A 22,481-nucleotide genomic window follows, 5' to 3' on the forward strand; every position below is an offset into this window, starting at 1 on the left:
CATGACAGAATGGCATAGATTCTGCACTGCAGAACATGCCTCTGACTTATTCTGTCTGAAGGATATAAATGCCTACTTATGCTTGCTGCATAACAAATTACCCAAAAATTAGTAGCTTAAGATGACAAACACTTATCTCACAGTTTCTGTGAGCCAAGAATTTGGAAGTAGTTTAACTGGGAGGTTCTGGCTCAGGTTCTTACAATGTTACACTCAAGGTACCAGCCAGGGCTGCATTCATCTGAAGGTTTGAATGGGGCTGGAGTATGTTCCCCTACATGAGTTTTGGCAGGAGTCCCCAGTTCCTCACTGGCTATGGGCAGGAGGCCTCAGGTCCTTACCACATGGGGTTTTCTATAGAGCTGCTTGAGTCTCCTTACAACATGGCGGCTGGAATCCCCGAGAATGAGAGAGTGCAAGAAAGGAAACCACAATGCTTTCTGTGACTCAGTCTCAGAAGCCACATATCATTACATTTACCTCATTTTGTCCACTGCCTAATGTGGCATCAGTTAGGGGGAAGAGGCCTTCACAAGGATATGGACACCAGGATGCTTCTATATCCTCTGTGATTGGCTGAGGGCTGCTCACCAAGATGGCAACTCTCTAGCTATTCCAAAAGCATTCGGTCATGTTTTGCATGCTTGTGCTAGGGTGCTGTCGGCCGGTACTGCTCCTGGAGTGTGGGGGAATATAGGTGGGGCACAGACAGGTTCTGTTGTATTCTTGTTCCAAAATGCATCCTACATTTTACTAGTTCTTTTCGTCTCCCTTGCTGCTACCTCTGAGCCACTGCAGTCCTTCCCCAGTACAATTGCAAGTAGCCCTTCTAATGGAACACATCTCAACACACTCTTTACCTGGTGGCTCGACTCATCTTTTGAATGGGATTCTGAGAATATCCCTCTCCTGCTTGTGAGCACCCAGCGCCTTTCCCTCTACCCACTCTCCTTGCCGTGCTGCCCACGTTAGCAGTCTCACCCTTTATGATTTTCTCACGCACTCACTGTCTTCCAGGGCACTGGCATTTCTCCAGTTCTTAAACGCTGTGAGCTCACTCTTGCTTTGCACCTGCTACTCGCTTTGTCTGGGGTCCTCACCCCCAGCCACAGCTGTGTTTGTTCATAAACTCTCAGCTTCAACGCCTTCTGGTGTCCACCCCACTTAAGTAACACCTTTTCCATGCATGGCGCCTGGTTATTGCTGACCATACCACTCTGTTTATATCCTTTATAGTGCTATTTTTCACTGTCCTATGTCCTCGTTGATTTATTTAATGTTTCCTTTTAATTGATTTTCCCCTTTAGAAAATCAATTAAACTTTCCATATGGATAGGGACTCCCACTCTCTCGTTAACTGCCATATTCTGACCGCTTAGACCAGTGTCTCATTCATAACCCATGCTCTGTGAGTGTTTGATGGGTGAATGCATGAATGAGTTGGATCTGCTGTGTCTTCACTGCAGTTTGTATCATCGTGCCCAGCCTGAGTCTACGTTGTCACCTGTAATGGAATTGATTTCTCTTTCCATGGCTACAGAAATACTCTGAAAACAGCAGCTGTCTCAAGAGTGTGTCCTCACAATCCAAAATGGCCTGAGTCTTCCAATCATACGCCTCATTCAGAGGACAGTGCAAATCACAGAAAACGTAAAGCTTGACCTCTAACTTAACTGGAATTTTTTTTAATCAATAAAATGTCACAGTCTGGTAATTTCTTGTCACCCAAATGCCCTCTTTGACAGAAAGGAAAAGGCTTTTTGGACAGAACATTTTGGTTAGTAGAAGATAAATGGAAAAAAATGCCAGAATTTGCTTCATTTATTGAAACATAATCTCATAATCTACTGTCCTCCCTAAAAGAAAAATGGTAACAGAATAACCTGACTTTCCTCTTCTTAGTTCTACTTTATAAACTTCCTTGATCCAAATCTTCAAATGAGCACCTCCTCCTCAAAGAACTCCTAAAACAGGACTCAACTGTCAGAGCCCATGGGTTTTTGTTTTTGTTTGTTTATTGTTTAGAAGCAATTAACAAACCTTTCTGAGCAGGCAAACACTCAGGAAACCCCACCCAATTTAGCTCTTCAGATACAAATTTTTAGAGGCAGAGACCAACACCCTAGTGTGATAGTCAAACGTTTGATTACTTTGAGGCACGGTAAAGAACTTAGAACAGACACACATTAAAAAAGCCAACGTATTCCATGGGCATTTGGCCCCTGTTCCCAATAGAGCTGCGACCTCCCCAGCTTTGAAGCGGGTAACAGTGGCATTTCACTGCCCCTGGGAAACGCTCTCTCCAGCAATGTTGTGTTTTTGCTTTTGTTTCTCAATGCCCAGTTCTTGGCAAGCTCCCACCTTTCTGTCCTGGCTCTTGGCACCTGTGCTTTTCTCTGCCAGGCATTTCATCTAGATTCTGAGCATTTCTGATGCATCCTAAGCCTCTGGTCAAGCCACGTTTCCTCTGTGTGGCCTTTGCTGACCTCCCTGACCACCTCAGGTGCCTTCCTTAGAACTTCTAGCGCTGTCTACCTCTCCTGAACATTTTCTGCTGCTGAAACTTTTTTTTTTTTTTTTTTTGAGACAGAGTCTTGTTCTGTTGCCCAGGCTGGAGTATAGTGCTGCAATCTTGGCTCACTGCAACCTCCACCTCCCAGGTTCAAGTGATTCTCATGCCTCAGCATCCTGAGTAGCTGGGATGACAGGTATGCACCACCACACTTGGCTAATTTTTCTACTTTTATTAGAGATAGAGTTTTACCGTGTTGGCCAAACTGGTCTCAAACTCCTGACTTCAGGTGATCCTCCTGCCTCGGCCTCCCAGAATGCTGGGATTATAGGCATGAGCCACCACACCAGGCCCCAGCTAAAAGCGTTATAGTGGCCAGCATAAAGATTTGGTTTGTATTTGTAATGAATAAAGTTTATGTTCTGCCTACATCCAGATCTCTCCACGCCATGCCTTTTGTGAGTTCCTTCCCCCTGTCTGCCTGCCTTCTGCCGGCTTTCCTTCCCACTAGCTGGCACCTGCAGCTCTTCCTTAGAGGACCGTTCTTGGGCACTGGAATTCCACTTTGCCTACTTCTGCAGAGGCCAAGAAGAGCCTGGGAACTCCCATCATCCCAAGAGGATGCATGTGGCCCTGGGCAAGACCAGGTAGGCAAAGGCAGCACATCCCACCCTTGGTAATGCTGTTTTTATCATCAGCTGGGTGATTTTTTGAAGGTTGCCAGTTTTGAGTGGCGTCTGGAGCATCAGAGGGCTCTTTTTCAGCCCCAAGGGATGGACAAGAATGACTGTCTCAGTTCTTTTCTTTCTGTTACAGAATAATCCAGGGAAAGCCGGGTGGTTAGGACATTCTGCAGAGCACCACGCTGACCAAGTACATTCATGGACCATTAATCTGATGAGCAGGAAGCAGCTTTGAATGACCTGGAACACGTGCTCCAGAGGGTGAGAGACAAACTCTGCAGAGTGTTTGAGGCCTGCCACTTTGGCAAAAAGCTGAGCGGACTAGGGCGTGCCTACGCTGTTGAAACTTTCCCTGTCAGGGACAGTACACGTTGCTCCTTGTACCTCCCAGCACTAAGGAAGAGGAACAGAGCTTGGCATGTCTCCTCTGGTTTCAGAGGCAGCCCATCTTTCTTGGCCATCTACTGAGAGACTCACCAGGCTGCCAGCTTTTAGTGGGGCTCAGAGCAAAAAAAAAAGGTCTCCATCAAGTCCAGGCTGCAGGTCAATGGCTTTGTCACTCGGGCCATCTGAACTGTCAGAGCCCACGGCCATAGAGGTACTGCTGTTAGACGAGGTGCCCTGTGTGGTTTCTGGAAAGCTCCGAAAAGAAGCCCAGTGAAGAGCCCAGGGGTCCAGAGCGCGGCCACCTATCTCTAACAGAGAATAGACAGCATTATTCAAATGGTAGCTGTGAGCAGTGGTGAGAGTGAGCATCTAGATTGGGTTCAATGGTGCCTCCCTTCTTACCTGGGGATAGGAAAGTCTGTGCAGGGGGCATATGGCTGAACCTGTGGGAGCAGGCACAGAGCACGAGGTTGACCTATGGCACATTAGTGCCTGACTGCAGAAGACATACTAACAAATGGATAAGATGACCCATGCATTAGAAGCCAGCCAGCCCTCGTCCTCACCTGCACTGGTATGCTCAGTAACAGAGTGAACAAAGAGGCAGAAACAGGGGCCGTCCCTGGGCCTAGCAGGATAATTTGCCTGTTTCCAAAGAGGCTCTTGCACTGCCACTGCTGAGTGCCTGAGCTGTTCTCTGGAGAGACTTGTCCTGGGCCCCCAGATGGCTCAAAGGCACCGTGTTAGATTCCCGTCGCTGCTGGAACAAATGACCGACTGAGCGGCTCCAGACAACACGGGTTTATTATCTAATGGTTCTGGATGGGCTTGGATATTTCCCCTCTTATTTAGGTCTCCTTCAGTTTCTTTCAATAATGTTTTATAGTTTTCAGTCTTCTGCGTATATATTTTGCAGCTATATTATAATGTTCATACATAATTCAGGTTGTTCCAGCTTCCTTTTAAATAACTTTTTTGATTGTGACGTGTCTCTTCATCTCTAGTAATGCTTCTTGCTGTAAGGTGTTCTTTTTCTGACATTATTCCAGCTGCATTAGCCTTTCATTAGTGTTGACATCGTACCTCTGACCATTCTTTTACTTTCAACCCTGCTAGCCGTGGCCCTGGGAAGGAGGCTCTGATCCTGTTTCCTCAGCGATAACAGGCGGGTAAAGCGCCCACCTCAGAAGACGTTGTATCGGTCCTGGCATGGAGTAAGTGCTCATTCAGTGGAGTCTCTTATTATTGCTGCTGTGGCTATTCATATTCATAGAGAAGTGCAGGCCTCCACTGACACGGTGAGAGAAGAGTTTCTGTCGCCGGACCTTAGAGCTTCTGAAAGACCACGAGAAGACAGGCTGGGGCATATAGTCAACTTCTGTCAACAACGGGGTGGGAGCAGAGGAGTAGCAGGGTGGAGCCCCTGCCCATCACAGTGTCCAGTCATTCTGTGCCATGGCTGCCCCCACCTTCTCTGCCTCTGCCCTCTTACTGTGAGCACCTTAAGGTCTTGGCCATTATTCCATCTTTTGCATATTGCACCGGGCCAGGCACGGAGCAGGTGTTCCAGGAGTGTGTGCTGAGTGAATAATTGACCCAGCAACTGAGAGACAACGTAGCCTTCTATTTCACCCTGTGAACATGAAGAAAGAATTCCAGGCTTGCAGTCATGCCTCTTTCTCCGGTCTCATACTTCTGTGAAAAGGCAGTGGCTGTTGTGAAGTGGCGCACACCTGTGTAACATTTTACCTTATTTGCATAATGGGTTGAATTAGAGGTTACATGCCCACAGACGCACCCAGGGGAAGTAGGCTTGGCAGGCTGCTGCAGGGCTGGCACTCAGGAAGGTGTGTTGGAAATCTTTGATGAATGATCCAATTTGTTTTAGGGTCCGACAAGATTAGGACTGTGCGCCCTTGCTCTATAAGGTCATATTTAGTCCTAAGATTGCAATGAAAGAAATTTTGAACACCGTGAGGCCCCCAGGTGACTGAACTCACCAACAGAAAGTGTTTGATGATAATGGATATCACTTACATAGCTGGAGTTGTTACCCATCCAGATGCTCCCTGGGAGGATTCCTGGAATATGGGTCTTCCAGGTTTAAGTGAGGGTGGTCCCAGAAGAAATGGAACCACCTGGTCACTCTACCATAGACTCTCATTTCTCTACCAACAACAATGGCAGATTTTCCCTGAGCATCCTGCTTGAGGGAAGGAGTTCTTCAGCCTCATTGTCTCGGGGCCTCAGAACTGGGGTAGTGCTACTGATCTGAGTGGACCACTGAGGGATCTGCCCAAGGCCAGCAGTTGCTTTGTGGGGGTTCATGCAGGATGGGGTTGGAGATGGTTATGGCCATTTTTTTTAGAATTGTCATCTTGCTTTGTACCCCAACCTGCACCCAGGCTGGAGGATAGTGGCAAGATCTTAGCTCACTGCGGCCTCAACCTCCTGGGCTAAAGAGATCTTCATGCCTCAGCCTCCCGAGTAGCTGGGACTACAGGTGTACACATCATGCCTGGCTAATTTTTAAATTTCTTTGTAGAGACAGGGTCTTGCTATGTTGCTCAGGCTGGTCTTGAACTCCTGGGCTCAAGAGATCCTCCCACCTCAGCCTCCCAAAGTGCTGGGACTACAGGTAGGAAGCACCACACCCAGCAGACTGTGACCATCTTATAGTTTAACTCAGGGCAGAAACTAAGCATCCAGCATCACCTCCAACCACAATCATCCTGTCCCTGGTTTGGAGCACAGGTCTTTTAAGAATTAAAGAGCTAGCTAGGCAGGTACTCAGACACAGGAGCAGATGTGGTATCTAAAGGAAAGGTCTTGAAGCTCTGTCCTCTGTCACTGAACCTGCAGCTGTGTGGTGAGGAGGCTGAGGTCTCCTGCAGTTTTGATTAGGAAAAGTCCCAATATGTTCCTCTCATCTGCTTCTCACAAGGAGAAAAATTATTACTTGATGATGTCATGGGAATTCTAATCCCATGTGGAGAATTTTTAGGATGGTTTTCCATAACAAGATGAATGCCAGCCCCTCGAGGCAAATCCATGCAGACAGAAAGTAGGGTGGTTGTGGCTGAGGTCCGGGGAGAATGGGAAGTAGGCAGGCGACAGCTAAAGTGCATGGGCTTTCTTTTTGGGATGATAAAAATGTTCTAAGACTGACGTGATGGTGGGATGCACGACTTGGTGAATATACTAAAACACACTAAGTTGTACACTTTAAATGGACCAATTTTATGGTATGGAAATGATATCTCAATAAAGTTATTTAAAAAAGAACAGCTTGGCTTCTACCAAAAAACTTTCTTTCCCCAACCAACCAATAATAAAAACCTCAAACAAACAACCAAGGCAAAACTGTCAAGGCAAAAGTACAACTCTTCCCCAGAGGAGAGGTTTAACACTGTTTTCCACCTGGCACGTGGGCTTGCCTTCTTCTGTGAAGGACATTGATAGTTTGCAAAGCTGGGCCTCCGTCTGGCAGTGCTGGCATCTGGCATAACCCTGGAAGTCTGGAAAAAGGCAAATTCAGGAGCCCTGCCTTAGTCCTATTACATCAGAACCTTCGGCCCAGCCGAAGGGCCCAGCCATTTGCGTGTCATCAAGTCCTCCTGCTCGCTGACTTTGGGTACTGGTGTGGATGACGGTGGATCTGTGAATGAACGCCCTCCTGCTCAGTGACTCTGAATGCTGGTGTGAATGGAGACGGTGTGTCTATGAATGAATGCCCTCCTGCTCCCTGACCCTGAACACTGGTGTGGATGACAGTTGATCTATGAATGAATGCTCTCTTGCTCCCTGACTCTGAACACTGGTGTGGATGACAGTTGATCTATGAATGAATGCTCTCTTGCTCCCTGACTCTGAACACTGGTGTGGATGACGGTGGATCTATGAATGAATGCTCTCTTGCTCACTGACTTTGAGCACCGTTGTGGATGATGGTGGATCTATGAATGAATGCCCTCCTGCTCCCTGACTCTGAACACTGGTGTGGATGATGGTGGGTCTATGAATGAATGCCCTCCTGCTCACTGACTCTGAACACTGGTGTGGATGATGGTGGATCTATGAATGAAAACCCTCCTGCTCCCTGACTCTGAACATTGGTGTGGATGACAGTTGATCTATGAATGAACGCTCTCCTGCTCACTGACTCTCAACACTGGTGTGGATGATGGTGGATCTATGAATGAAAACCCTCCTGCTCCCTGACTCTGAACACTGGTGTGGATGATGGTGGATCTATGAATGAAAACCCTCCTGCTCACTGACTCTGAACACTGGTGTGGATGATGGTGGATCTATAAATGAATGCCCTCCTGCTCAGTGATTTTGAGCACAGGTGTGGATGACGGTGGATCTATGAATGAAAGCCCTCCTTATTGGGAATCACTGTGGATCAGTGAAGAAAGCAAGAGGGATTTTTTTTTTTAAAGATTGGCAAATGTATTGTTTTCCCTCTAGCCTAACAGTTTAATTCTTCTGTGGTTGTATCTTTTGGGGTGAGAAATAGCAATTAAGTGAAACAAAACACACCCCACAAGACACTGACTTGTAATCCATGAAAAGCCTTTTAATGACAATTGGCATCACAGGTATAAATAAATATCTTCTTCTTTCCATCTATGATATGTGCTACAAATATATTTTTAAAAGGTCCAACCCAGGTTAGGAGGCTTCAAGGACCCTTTCTTAGCTACTGATTTTAGTAATTAAAAAAATAAACACAATAACCCCCCCTGGCATCTTGTGAGCATCCTCCTGTGGAGAGCGTGAAAGGCTGGTAGGTGTCTTCCTCCTGCAGCCGCAGTCAGTGGTGCACATGGAGAACTGGAGTCAGGTGATCACGAGGGGGCTTGTTTCACTGGTGTGGTCCTCACTGCCACATATGTGTGTCGCTTTGGATGAATGCGCTTTTGCAATGTGCTGCTACACAATTATGCTGTTCAAAAACACAGTTGATTGACAATCTAACATAGATTTTATCTTTAGAGTTTATGCTGGTACACCCCACCCAACAAAGTAAGAAAAGCAACTTAAAACCCCCCCACACAGTTTGTATCTTTGTTCATGTTACGAGCATTTATGTATCATTTGTTATGTCTTGTGATAGACCCAGCCCACCAGGTTGGCTCTGATTATACCTGAGTGTGGCCTCTTTATTTATTTATTTATTTATTTTTGAGATGGAGTCTTGCTCTGTCACCCAGGTGGGAGTGCAGTGGCACCATCTCGGCTCACTGCAACCTCTCCCTCCTGGGTTCAAGCAATTCTCTGCCTTAGCCTCCCGAGTAACTGGGATTACAGGGGCCCACCACCACGCCCAGCTAATTTTGTACTTTTAGTAGAGACAGAGTTTCACCATGTTGGCCAGTCTGGTCTTGAACTCCTGACCTCGTGATCCATCTGCCTCGGCCTCCCAAAGTATTGGGATTACAGGCGTGAGCCACTGCGCCTGGCCCTCTTTTTCGATTTAACCCAACTTTCTCTCTGCGGGAACATCCCCATGATGACAGGAGTAGATTCCCAAGGGGTCAGGTGGTCCAGGCGGGGCTCCGTTCTCCTGGCCACATCCTGTCTGTATAGCCCCTCACGAGGCCACACCTGCTGGCTTTGCCCTATGGTAGTGTGACGGATTAAGGACAGTTCTCTCCTCCCACAGAAGGCTCTGAGAGCTCCCTCCAATTGTACAAAACCAGCTACTATCAACAAAGCTGGAGGGATTAAAAAAAAAAAACATTCAAGTTACTACTTAAACAATAGATTAATTGACCTTGTTTCCAGGAACCCCTCTAATGAATAGGAATATAATTTATGTTTCATTTAGGAAAAATATACTGCTTGATTCTCAGAAATAAACATTAAACATGAATGCAGTGGAAGTCTGAGACACAGAACAAAAAAAAATAGGGAAAAGTGGAAAAGAAAAGATGATCAAGGAAAGATGTAAAACTCCTTGGTTCTATCCCAGGAGGCATCACTGGTAAGAGACGTCTCCTCCCCGGACCTGTGGTGACAGTCGAAGGCTGTCCTTGAAAAGGTGAAAAAGTGTCTCTTAGCAGGCCCTATTTTTATATTTTGCTCCTTTATTAGAAATATAAACAGATGATTATTTCTATCTCTTTTTTATTTGTCTTTTTGCATTTTTTTAACAAATAATTTTTGGTAGCTTGTCTGTAGTATGTTTTGACTCATAAAATAACCTTCCTAATTTTGCTTGTGCAGTTCAGTTGCTTGGTCTGCACTCCCCATGGCCCAGACTTTATTCTCCTGACCTTTGAACATCCACCATCATTGACTGCTGAAAATCCCTTGATACAAAAATGTCCTTTCCCGACTTCTTCAAAACTTTCCAACTGGTCTAGCATGGCGCCCGAGACCTTCCCTTCTTAACCTGGCTGACAACTCCTTCTGCCCCACTTGGACCAGTTTCCAGTACAAGGAAGGCATCGGGGCAGGGCCCTTTGGCTAGAGGGGCCTAAGCCTTATCTTTGAGTTTCTCCAGATAGTTTCTAAGTTCCTTGGGGGGACCCACAGCCATGTCTTGGCACACCCATTTGATGTCCTCTTCATTGCCGCTGACGATAGAGTTCACCGTGGGGCAGCTGTCATCCGGGGGGATGGTGGTAAAGGTGGTGAATTTCACCTTCTTCCTCTTGGAGGTGGGCGAGTGCAGGGGGTCCTGCTTCTGGTCTCTGCCCTGCCGCCCCCCGGAGTCGGCCGACCTGTGGATTTGGCTCTGCACGTGCTTGTGGGAGCCGCCGTTGAGCAGGAGGTGGTTGCTCTCCTCGCAGGCCCCTGGCCCGCGGTCTATGATGGTGGTGTGCTCATCCTGGGGCGGCGGCGCGTCCCCCACACTCTCCAGGAGCTCGGCCTCATTGCCGAGCCACACCCAGTCATGAGAGTGGGTCATGGAGGCCTGGCCTTCCAGGGGCGCTTGCTTGTGCCTGTACTTCAGGGCAAAGGTGGCACAGTTGATGAGGAAGACGAGGATGGCCAGGCAGAACACCCCCAGGAGGGCATACATCCCGATCTCCAGGTCACTCAGGCCCCGCTGTGTCTGCACCAGGTCATTCTCCTCCAGCCCACTCCCAGCCTTGGGGAGGTCCACGTGGGCCGGGAAGTTGGTGAAGTCGATGGGGATGTTCTGCAGCTGCCCCTCTCCTGCCAGCCTGCCCCCATCTGCCCGGCTGTTCTTCACCACTTTGTTGTCCAGCAGGGACCTGGCCGTGGTGGTGCTTCTCCGGAGAGCCCCTTCCTCGCGCTCCCCGGGAGCGCCGCTGTAGAAGTGCCCGTCCTGGCCTGTGCGCTCGTGGTGCTGACCCTTCTGCCGGCGGTCACTGGCGTGGTTCTTCATCTCATCTTTCTCATAGTCCCTGCCGGGGCTGGAGTCAGCGTCGTTCTGTCCAAACTTGACCCTGATGTTGCCAGTGCCCACGGCCAGGACGCTCTTGCGTTTGGATTTCTGGCAGGCCTCGGCGATCGTCAGGTCCACTCGGACCAGCGGGCCCTGGCCTTCCCCTTCGGCCACCACGACGGGCCACCTGGAAGAGCGGGCCTGGGGGACCGACACGACAGCCTCGTCCTGGGAGGTGGCTGCCAGGGAGAAGTCGTTGGTGTCGTAGATGTCCAGGGGCGTCACTGAGCCATCGCTGAACTGCAGCCACGTGCTGACTACAGCTTCCTGCAGGGACACAGGCAGTTAGAAGACCACTTGGGGGATGCCTCTTCCCTTAGAAACCCCCTCCTAGGAGGACACCCAAAGAAACAGGGAGTGGGACCCTAAATCCAGACTCAGTAGCTGATGCATCTGGGGAGAACTCATACAGGGGCAGAGAAATCACCTTAATTTAAATGAGAACAAATGGGAATGTGACTAACAGCTCTCGCATAATCCTTACCAGGAACAAACAAACAGCGAACAAAAATCCCTAACAGATGAGGCTCCAGGTGGCTTTATCCACACAGTGATCACTTGAATCAGCTAGCCGGTGCATCTTCACAGACAGTGACTGGCTTCCAGGGCAGGCCCTGGTCATTTTGCCACACACCCTGTGATTAGTGGCCTGATTATGATGAATGGATACAGCTGTCGTCTATATCCAGCATGACGGCAAAGGCTGATGGGCGGGAAACACTGTCAGAGCCAAGGGCATTAGAAAGCAAGCTCCCCTCTTCTCCCTGCACAGCCCCAGTGAGTTAAGCTTCACCTGAGAGACAGGAGAACAAGAGCGTTTTGCCTTTTAAGGCTGACCCTGTTGTGCCACTGCAGATGCTTTGCTTGGCTGCAGCCGGACAGCAGTGAGGTGTGGGGGACAGCACATGGCGTTAGCTGGTGGTCCCGTTCAGTGGTGCTGCTTTTGTTCTGCATGGGTAGCTGGAAATTCCCATCAGAGGGAAAGAGGAAGCTGAGGGCCAGTGTGAAGGGGCTACGTTTATCTTGCAGACTCATTACACATCTGTCAGTAACCCAATAGCTATGTAAAAATTATTTCCCATTGTGGAGACAGGTAAAAAAAATTAGACTTTATGTGCCTGACTTACCCAAAATAATGTCTTCGGGTCCATCCACATTGCTGTAAATGACAACATTTCACTCTTTTTAATGGCTGAATAATATTCCAAAAGAATTGAAAGCTATTGGCCTAGAAATGCCACTCACAGCCACACCCACGTGACTGGCAGATTCTCAGGCGCACAAGGCTTCCTGCTCTCGCCTTCTCTGCAGGGTGACAATGACCATCCTCTCCCCTTTGTGTGCCCAGAGCAAACATAACCCCACGGAAGGCCTTGTTTTTGACTTAGCTGTGGGTACTTCTTCTTTTTATTATTATTATACTTTAAGTTCTGGGGTACATGTGCAGAAAGTGCAGGTTTGTGACGTAGGTATACATGTGCCATGGTGGTTTGCCACACCCCATCAACCCATCATCTACATTAGGTGTTTTTCTAATGCTGTCTCTCCTCTACCATTTGATCCAGCAATCCCATTTCTGAGTAAACACCCAAAGAATTATAAATGATTCTACTATAAAGACACATGCACACATATGTTTATTGTGGCACTGTTCACAATAGCAAAGACTTGGAACCAACCCAAATGCCCATCAATAAGAGACTGGATAAAGAAATTGTGGCACATATACACCACAGAATATCATGCAGCCATAAAAAGGATGAGTTCACGTTCTTTGCAGGGACATGGTTGAAGCTGGAAACCATCATTCTCAGCAAAGTAACACAGGAACAGAAAACCAAACACCGCATGTTCTCACTCATAAGTAGGAGTTGAACAATGAGAACACATGGACACAGGGAGGGGAGCATCACACACCAGGGCTTGTTAGGGGGTGGGGGGCCAGCTATGGGTACTTTTATTCTGCCTCCAAGAGTGGGAATTCCTTAAGGGCAGAGACTCTTAGCAGTGGCCCCAATGTTCAGCACTTAGGACAAAGCCTGGGTATAGATGGGAAATAGTTTTTCCTGGATGAACAGAGGAGGGTGAAATGTGTAACCTAATCACAAAACGACAGCCCGTATCCACCGGGCACTTGTTATGGGTCAGGTGTTGTCTGTAGCTATTTACAGAATGCATTTTCTCCTCCTTCACGAAGTGGGTTGGGTTATGCTTCCTGCCCAAAGAGAGGTTAAGAAATGTGCTCACACCACACACATGCTCATCGCAGCACTAGTCACAATAGCAAGGACACGGAGTCACAATAGCACAGGAACAAAGTCAACCTAAATGGCACCTGAGCCACAGCAAGTGCCCAGTAGATACAGGCTCTCCATTCTGAGATTAGGATTGCACATTTCACCCCCTCCATTCATCTAGGAAACACTAACCAGTCCGTTAGTGATAAACTGGATAAAGAGAATGTGGTACATTTATATGATGGAATACTATGCAGCCATTAAAAGAACAAGATTCTGTCCTTTGCAGTGACACAGATGGAGCTGGAGGCCATTATTTTTAGCAAACTGATACGGAAATAGAAAACCAAACACTGCACATTCTCACTTATAAGTGGGAGCTAAATGATGAGAACACATGGACAGATAGAAGGAACAGCACACACTGGGGCCCATTGGAGGGTGGAGGGTGGAGGCTGGAAGTGGGGTGAGGATCAAGGGAAATAAGTAATGGGCACTAGGCGTAACACCTGGGTCATGAAATGATCTGTACAACAAACACCCATGACACAAGTGTGCCTACGTGACAAACCTGCACATGTACCCCTGAACTTAAAATAAAACTTAAAATATAAAATAAAAAAGAGCTATGTCCAGTCACATGATTAGGAGGAGGCAGGATCTGGGCTGGAACAGATGTGACTTCAGAGCTGAGCTCCTGACCACTGTGCTGGGGACCCCCAGGACAGCTGCAGCCAGGGCCCACGTATTAGCCCCACAAAGACCACGACAACTCACCCTCTGCTGAGAAAGTCAGGTAGCTGCCTCCTTTCCTCTCTGCCTTTTTTTTCTTTTTACAGCAAACCAGGTCTGACCTGGGGCCCTCCTGGACCTTTGTCCCCATCCATCCCGGACACTGTCACTGCAGCCCAGGGAGGCAGCAGGCACCCTCTCCATGGACGGGGCATGGGAAAATCCTTCCTGCTGAGCCAGAGATATAGCAGCAAAGCTAGTGTGTGCTCTGAGCCCTGGGTGGAGATGTCTGCACTCAAAATCAAAAGCCCACACTTAGGTGTGATAGCTGTGTGGTATGGGAATTGGGAGAAGAGAAACTCACTTGACGTTGGACCTGTGCAAATGCAAATACAACCTCCTTCAGAACAAAACTAAGCCAAACAGCCAGGGTTCAAGAGGTATTCACGATACAAAGAAAGGAAGGTTACAACCTGTAGGTGGGAAGGCTGCACCATGAGAGGGATGCATCAAACATCTACACAGGAAGGCGAGCGGGCTGACAGGTGAGATCATAGAAGACTCCAAAGGCTATAACATAAAACAAACCAGCAGGAAACAATACTCTATGAAATAAAACGTAACATAAAACAAATCAACAAAAATAGTCTATGAAATAAAATTAAAACGAAATTAAAAGCTTATTTAAAAAATTAAAGAGACATTCAAAGGAGTTGGAATTGTCTCAATAAAAGTGAATGGGGCCCAGGCAAGGTGGCTCACGCCTGTAATCCCAGCATTTTGGGAGGCCGAGGTGGGTGGATCACCTCAGGTCTGGAGTTTGAGACCAGCCTGGGCAACATGGGGAAACCCCATCTCTACAAAAAATACAAAAGTTAGCCGGGCGTGGTGGTGCCCACCTGTAATCCCAGCTGCTTGGGAGGCTGAGGTAGGAGAATCGCTTGAACCCAGGAGGCGGAGGTTGTAGTGAGCCAAGATTGTACCACTGTGCTCCAGCCTGGGCAACAGAGCAAGAATCTGTCTAAAAAAGAAAAAAAAAAAAAAAAGCAAAAGCAAATTAAAACAGAGCAGGAAGGAAGGGGTGCAAATAGCCATGTAGAATCTCTAGAAATGAAAAGCATGGTCCCTGAAGTCGGTGACTCAATGGGTGGTTGAACAGCAGATGGGACACGTTAGAGGAGAGAATTGGTACGGCGGGAGACGAAGCCACCCACGTTACCCCAAGTAGGTCCACAGGCACATGGAGAAATAAACCGTGAAGGGCAGGCGAAAAGCAAAGAAAAAAGAGAGAATGAGAATTCCCAACGGTTGTTTGGTCGGAATTCCAGAAGGAAACACTGGAGGAGCCTGGGGCAAGCAGTGTTCACAGCAACGACGCTACGCAGGACTGAGGAAGAATGCCTGCGAGTAAAACAAAATTCTGGCGACATCGTTGGAGCATCTGCGTCTAGCTGTAGCTGAAGATCCAAACGCCTGGCCATGAACTGAAACGTTCTGCTGTGTGTGAAGTGGGCTGAGCTGGGTCACATCACTTGTAATGGTAAGCCCTGGCCAACGGCAGCTGGCTCTGATGGGTGAGCCTGTGTAGGAAACTTTGGGAGGGTGCGGAGCTCTCTTTGGGGGGCTTCCCACTCAACTCCTGCTAGCTGAACTTTCAATGATCAACTGTGCTTTTTTTTTAAACATATCTTTTGCCCAAGGTCACTCTCTGGCTTCTAGAACCCCTGTGGTTGTGCGTACAGTAAAATGCGCTGTGGGCAGCCCTCAGTGAGACATGACAGAGCTGTTGTATTTATGCAGTGACCCTTTTGGCCTTTCCAGATGTGAGTCACCCAGCCGGCAGGCGCTCCGGCTCCCCTTGGCGGTGGCTGAGTTGCTAACACTCTGCTGGTTGCATTTTTCTTCCTCCCATCAGCCCCGGCTTCTCTGCTGGCGTTGTCTTCACCACCTGAATAAACTACCTGCACTTGAATCCTTGTCTCAGGCTCCGCTTCCAAGCAGACCAAAACGAAGACAGAAGAGACGGCTCCAGGATGCTGGTGCTCGCCTTTGTCGCCTCTGCCCACGTAAGCTGCCGAATCGCACAATCCGACACGTCCTAATGCTCACACACGAAGACCAAGTGCTTTTGCATTTTCCTATCCTACTTTCTTTCTTTCTTTCTTTTTTTTTTTTTTTGACACTGAGTTTCACTCTGCGGCCCAGGCTGGAGTGTAATGGCATGATCTTGGCTCACTGCAACCTCCACCTCCCAGGTTCAAGTGATTCTCCTGCTTCAGCCTCCCAAGTAGCTGGGATTACAGGTGTCTGCCACCATGCCCTGCTAATTTTTGTATTTTTAGTAGAGATGGGGTTTTACCGTGTTGGTCAGGCTGGTCTCAAACTCTTGACTTCAGATGATCCACCTGCCTTGGACTCCCAAAGGGCTGAGATTACAGGCATGAGCCACTGCGCCTGGCCCCTACTTTATTAAGAGCAAACAAGGCACAGGGGAACATACAAGCCACTACTCTCATATTGGTAGGTGTGAAAATCTTTCAGATTTTCTATTTCAAAATTCAAAATGTCACGAACAAGGTGCCAACCTTCTATACTCTAAGGGCTGAGATAAAAGACTTAACAGCGTGCAAGTTCATTGTGGCTGACGTTTCATCTTGAATTAATTTTTCTTCACAAACTAGATGGAGAAAGAAGTTAACATACAACAAGCCCCCCGAAGAGCAGACAATCGGAACGAAGGCCTCAGAACACCCTTGGCTTGCCAAGATCCATCTGCATCAGCCCTGCCGCATGATTGAGACTAACGTCTTCCACTAGCTCATTACAGAGAAGCTGGAATGCAGCGTTTCATTAGGAGGAGCCAACACATTTCCCCAAAGATGAGAAATTCTGAATGACTTAATGTAACACATGCCCAGAAATGATTTAGAGCTCTTTCCTTTCAGGAGCTGTGTCTGCAAATCAGATGAACTACATCCACAAATCCCCCTGAGTCAGTGCTAGGGGACGCCAATTACTGTCAGCTGATGAAGACAGATGGGTGACATGAGATGGGGTCTCCTGGCTGTGCCCCATGCCGGGGGGTTGCAATGCCAATCGCCCACCCTGATTCATTATCCATTCTCAGCAAATAGCTTCATGCTTTCAGCTTTCTCTCCCCTACGTTCCTCAGCTCTTTTTAATCCCAAACATAAGAGTATTACTCTGCTCTTTGTAAACCAGAAAACACCATGCTGATTTCCTGCGCTATCTGCTCTCAAAGAGAAGAACTGAAGAAGCCAGTCCTGGGCTGGATGGGGACCTGCATGCACCCCAGGTCCCTCCTGTTGGCACTGTGGGGCAAAATCAGGGAGCAGCTGTCTCCTCGTTAGGCAGGATTCCTAGAATGGCACCAAAGATGTTCTGCCCCAATTCCCAGAACATGGATGTAGGGTAAGTGATCGCTCTCATGATTATGTTATGTTGTTACGTGACAGCTGATAGAGTGATTTTCCTGGATTATCTGGGTGAGTCCCGTGAAATCACGAGTCCTTAAAAGCAGAGCGATTTCTCTAGCTGGTGACAGAAGGGGAAGCTGGAGAGACGGGGAGCATGAGAAGGACTCCATGCACTGTTGCTCGTGTTGCAGCCGATGAGGGTTGTGTGGGGAGTGGGAAGGAACGCAGGTGGACTTGAGGGGCTAAGACAGGATTCCAGCCAATCACCAGCAAAGAACTGGCAGCCTCAGCCCTGCCACTGCAAAGATCTGGATTCTACCAACACAGATGATTCTGGAAGTGGATTCTTTCTTAGAGCATGCTGGCAAGAACCTAGGCAACCCACACTGTGATTTCAGCCTTCTGATACTCTGAGCATGAAACCGGCAGAGCCCACCCGCCGCGCTGTGCACTAGCAAGTAAGTGAGCTTTGTTTTCAGCTGCTAAGTGTGCGGCAGGTGACGGGCATGTCTCTGTGCTCCGAGCATCCTCACGCTAGCGCGTCGTCGACCCCACTTCTGGACGAGGCCGCCACATGGATTTCACACAGCCTGCACTGCTTGCTTATAACAGCAGCCCGGCCCCAGTAGGCATTTGAGTTTGCAGCCCTTGAGCTGCACCGAAATCCTGCACGGCGGCTGGAACTGCCCATCCCCCTAGAAGAGCGCAAGCCCCTAGACTTCGTCATCATGCCCGCGCCCCGCCTTCGCTGTGCTCTGTTCACATCACCATGCCTCTGCTTCGTAGCATTACCATGTTCCTGCTAGCGCACGCCAGGGAAACCCAGCCCCTACTCTAACCCCTGGGCCCTGTCACCTGTCACAGCCACACGACAGCTCCTCCAGCACTGCTTAGCCCATAGTGGGGTGTGGATTTAATCTGAGCTTCCCCCCTGGACTGCCTGCCTTTTGTGGCTACAAGTCACCAGAGGAAACTGGGTGTGAAGCAGAATGTTCTGAGTCAAGACTGTCTGCTCTGATGGAGCACCCAAGGCCCTGTGTGCTCTCACTAAAATAATGCTCACAATAGCAGCGGGCATTCCCAGGAAAAGAGCTGGCACTGGATGGCATATGCCAGCCGCTGTTTTTAGCACTCCGCATCATCAAGCTGAATTTAATTTGCAAACGGACTCTCACAGGTGTTGTTACTTTCTCATTAAGGATTGAGACACGAGTGAGGTGTCTTGCCTGAGGTTACATAGGTTGTAAGGGACATGGCTGTGATGCCATCTGGGCCTTCTGGCTCCTAAGTCTGTCCCAATGATGACATCAGAAGCAGAAAGTCTTGCAGACAAGGCCAACATACAGATGCAGGTTGCTAAGGTCAGACGGGCACATCCTGGCTGTGTTAGGTGGATCATTCTCCCTGCTCACTTTCCGGCATCCTGACTTCCAGCTCAGCTCTAAGAGTCATTCAGTCACTCAACCAGCATTTATTCAGCACCTACTGTGTGCTGGTCCTGTGATTGTCAATGGGGACAGAGCAATAATCAGGGGGCTTGTCTTGTAGAAGTTTATATCCTATGGAGGAGAAACATGCTTTGTGTGGTAGGAAATGGGGCTGAATCAGACCCATTCGCTGTGAGTGAAAGCACTGATGACAAGAGGGTATCATAACTGGGTATGAAAATGGGAAGGAGCCGTGCTCAGTGGTGAGGGTGGTGTGTCCCAGGCAAAAGCAACTGCCATGGCAAAACCCCTAAAGAAGTGCGAAGGGAGTGTGTGCCGCAAGTGGGGTGAGAGAGACGGAGGGCTGCGGAAGAGGAAGTCAGAGGTGTAGCCGGGGGCTGCGGCACGTGCAACGTCAAGGAATGCAGTCTCTTTCTAAGTGCGCTGGCAAGTCATCGGAGCATTTTAAACCAGTGTGGCATGATGTGATTTATGGCTCTTTAAAATTATACTTTAAGTTCTGGGGTACATGTGCAGAGCCTGCAGGTTTGTTGCATAATAATACACATGCTGTGGGGGTTTGCCGTATCCATCACCCTGTCATCTACATTGGGTATTTCTCCTAATGCTACCCCTCCCGTACCCCCAGTTTTAAAGGCGTACTCTGCTCTTGAGAGGAGCAGGGAGTGCAGGGGTGAGAACGGCAGCCAGGAGACCTGGTGAGGAGGCTGGTGACGGTCTGTGTTGCCCAAAAGCTCCGTGGGCGAGGTGAGCACTTTGCCTGCAATGACTTGGCCTCCATGGTGCGATGTGGTTCTGCCGACCTGCCCCCGTCTCTCCCTCCACTGGGCCCCTCTGCTGAAGCAGGCACAGTGGCTGACCCTGCTCACTCTCAACCTCTGGTATTTGGCCCCCTACCTGTTTGGGGGTCCGCAGCAGCTCCTCAGCGGTGGCCACAGCTGTTATGGCCTTGCTGTTTTCTGCATTGGGGTAAAGGGCGACAGACAGCCCGGCCACGAGCTGGATGGCCAAGTCTGTCACCGACACTTTGTCATCTAGCACGGTTATTGTCTTCTCTGCCAGGATGGAGTCCGACAGTGGGGACAGCACCTGTGGGATTGGCAGGACACAGGGGAATCTATCACACGTTTCCAGAGGTCAGCCCACTTCCCAGAAATATTTCTTCCATCCCAACAGGCCTGAGGTCCAGAATACAGGCCAAAGGAGTTACATACCTACTTCTACACTGGCCCATCCCATGCCTTTGTGAGAATCCAAATAAAGTCACCCCTTCCCCAAGACACCTTAATTCTTTCTGTTGAAAAATTGGAATATATATTGAAATCCATTCTGTCTTTAAAAGGGAACGATCTGTCCTATTTAGATGAAGCATGCTTGTACAGTGCACAACCTGGTTAACTGTACATGATGATCCTGTTGAACAGTCTCATGAAGAGTTGAATTATAAATTTATAAAAGTGAATTATAAATAATTCACTCCTCCCACCACCACCACAATGTATCCTCTGCGGAAACACTGCTTTCTGCCTCATCTTGTAAGCCAAATGTTGGGCTTGAGATGTCCAGGGGAAATGATAGAAATGTGCTAAACATTTCCACATATGGTATAGGGATCCTGAATGACATTCCAGAAAGGTGGATTCAGAAGGGTGGGACTTGAGGGGCTGAGGAAAAGGCTGTCCACGTCCCATCATTTGTCCTTAACATTTACCATTTTATACAATTCCTCAAGTACACAAGGGATAGTTGGATTTCAAAGCGAGCTTGTTGGATAAGTAAATGGCAGGAAGGCAGAGTGACTGAAGGATGGGAGGAATGAGAGGACGAATCCGTGCTTTTTCCCTGGGCTGCTGGGAGAAGCGTGGCACAGGGCAGAGGACGGCTAGTTCTAAGAAGGACAGGGGGAATACGTCAGGAAAGCGTGTGCCAAGTAGGAGAAGCAGAGGTGGGATGGGGGTGCTGGCAGGTGGTGGGAATGGAGGATGCAGCCGTTGGGAATGAGGCCACACGGGGAGCTACGAGAGGGCAGCTGCCACCTTCTCCATTCTGTCTGGAAGGAGACTGGATACTAGATCCATCTTGGACCCATCTTCCTGTGTCCCCACAATACCATCTGGAGCCATCACGGGGTTGAGGAATTGGCCGCAGTGACCTGTCCACCCTTTGAGTCTCCCTCAACACCGCACTCATGCCCAGTGCTGGGGACACGGAGACGCCAGCTCCCTACCTGGATGGTCGTCATCCCGACCTCTCGCCCCACCAGGACCTGGCTGTCCTGCAGGGTGGCCACGTGAGGCTCCTCCAGCTTCATGAAATCTGCCACCAGGTGAGTGATGTCAAACTGCCAGTCGGGACTGAGCAGGTGGCTGGGTTGGCCCCATGGGCCGGCGCCCTCGGACACAAACTGGGTGAGGACCCGCACGGTGGCGTGCTGGTACTGCAGCGCGCAGCCCCGGCCCCGCCGCTCCTCCTCGTCCTCATCCTCGCTCTCACGAGTGGGCCTTGTGGGAAGGGACACAGAGCTCTGAGATCCAGGGAGAGGAGTCCCAGATGTTCTAGAGACAGGCAGGCGCCCTCCTCAACCTCAAGGAGACTACATTGAAGACACGAGCCCCAGGACCACTCGGGGGGCACCAGGCCTCTCTCTAGGCAGCACTAAGGGATGGGCATCTCTTTCTCAAATACATTCACAGATAAATAAAAGACAAGGGCTAATATGTACTAAACCGGCACTGTCTCATAAGTAGCCATTGGCCACATGTGGCTATTTTAATTTTTGTTAATTAATATTATTATATTTTTAGAGATAGGGTCTTGCTCTGTTGTCCAGGCTAAAGGGCAGTGATCCATCCTAGCTCAATGCAGCCTTGAACTCCTGGGTTTAGGTGATCCCCCTGCTTCGGCCTCCTGAGTAGCTGGGACTATAGGCATGCACCATCATGCTTGGCTAATTAAAAAAAAAAATTCTGTAAAGATGGGGTCTTGCTATGTTGCCCAGGCTGGTCTTGAACTCAAGTGATTCTCCCACCTTGGCTTCCCAAAGTGCTGAGATTACAGGCATGAGCTACCACACCCAGCCCTAAATGTTAATTTAAATAAATAAAAATTAAACAAAAAAAAATTGAACTTCTCCGCTACAGTGGCACAGTCTAGCCACTGCAGAGCTACCTGTGCTAGTGACCACCATATTGGACAGAGTGGTTCTAGAACATTCCACTACAATAGAAAGTCCTACTGGACAGAGCTGTCTTACACACTTGAGATGCAGCAGGTTCCATTCTATGCTTCCACATGTATGAACTCTTGGAGCCTCATAATGCTATGAGGCAAATCCTAACTATTTTCACGACCATACAAAGAAACTAAGGCACAGAGAAGTTACGTAGCTTGCCCACAAAGCTAATTAGTGGCAGAGATTGGATTGGAGCCCCAGGAGTCTCAGTTCCTCCCCCTCGGGATGTGGAACAAACTTATTGTCTTGGGTACTCATGACCACAAACTGATCTGAAGTACGGGCTAGATTAACGGCTGTCCTTTCCCATTGAGCCAAGTGCCTTCAGCTTCTTACGGAGATGGATTCCGCATCTCACTGTCCTGCTTACTCTTCTTGAGAAGCTCC

General features: G+C 48.8%; 1 protein-coding gene across 1 annotated transcript in view; it reads right to left on the reverse strand.

The window, feature by feature from the left end:
• Positions 1 to 9,659: 9,659 nt before the first annotated feature.
• The window catches only part of TMEM132C (transmembrane protein 132C), a 432,621-nt gene continuing 419,799 nt past the window's right edge, over positions 9,660 to 22,481 (reverse strand). Inside the window, exons 7-9 of the mRNA XM_017497373.2 lie at positions 21,090 to 21,363; positions 19,760 to 19,951; positions 9,660 to 11,275 (exon numbers count right to left, since the gene is read on the reverse strand). Of these exons, the coding sequence (XP_017352862.1) occupies positions 10,070 to 11,275; positions 19,760 to 19,951; positions 21,090 to 21,363 (1,672 nt within the window). The 3' untranslated portion in view covers positions 9,660 to 10,069. The remainder of the gene's footprint in view (positions 11,276 to 19,759; positions 19,952 to 21,089; positions 21,364 to 22,481) is intronic.

The sequence above is a fragment of the Cebus imitator genome, unplaced genomic scaffold, assembly GCF_001604975.1.
Source record: "Cebus imitator isolate Cc_AM_T3 unplaced genomic scaffold, Cebus_imitator-1.0 Scaffold230, whole genome shotgun sequence".
Taxonomy (NCBI): domain Eukaryota; kingdom Metazoa; phylum Chordata; class Mammalia; order Primates; family Cebidae; genus Cebus; species Cebus imitator.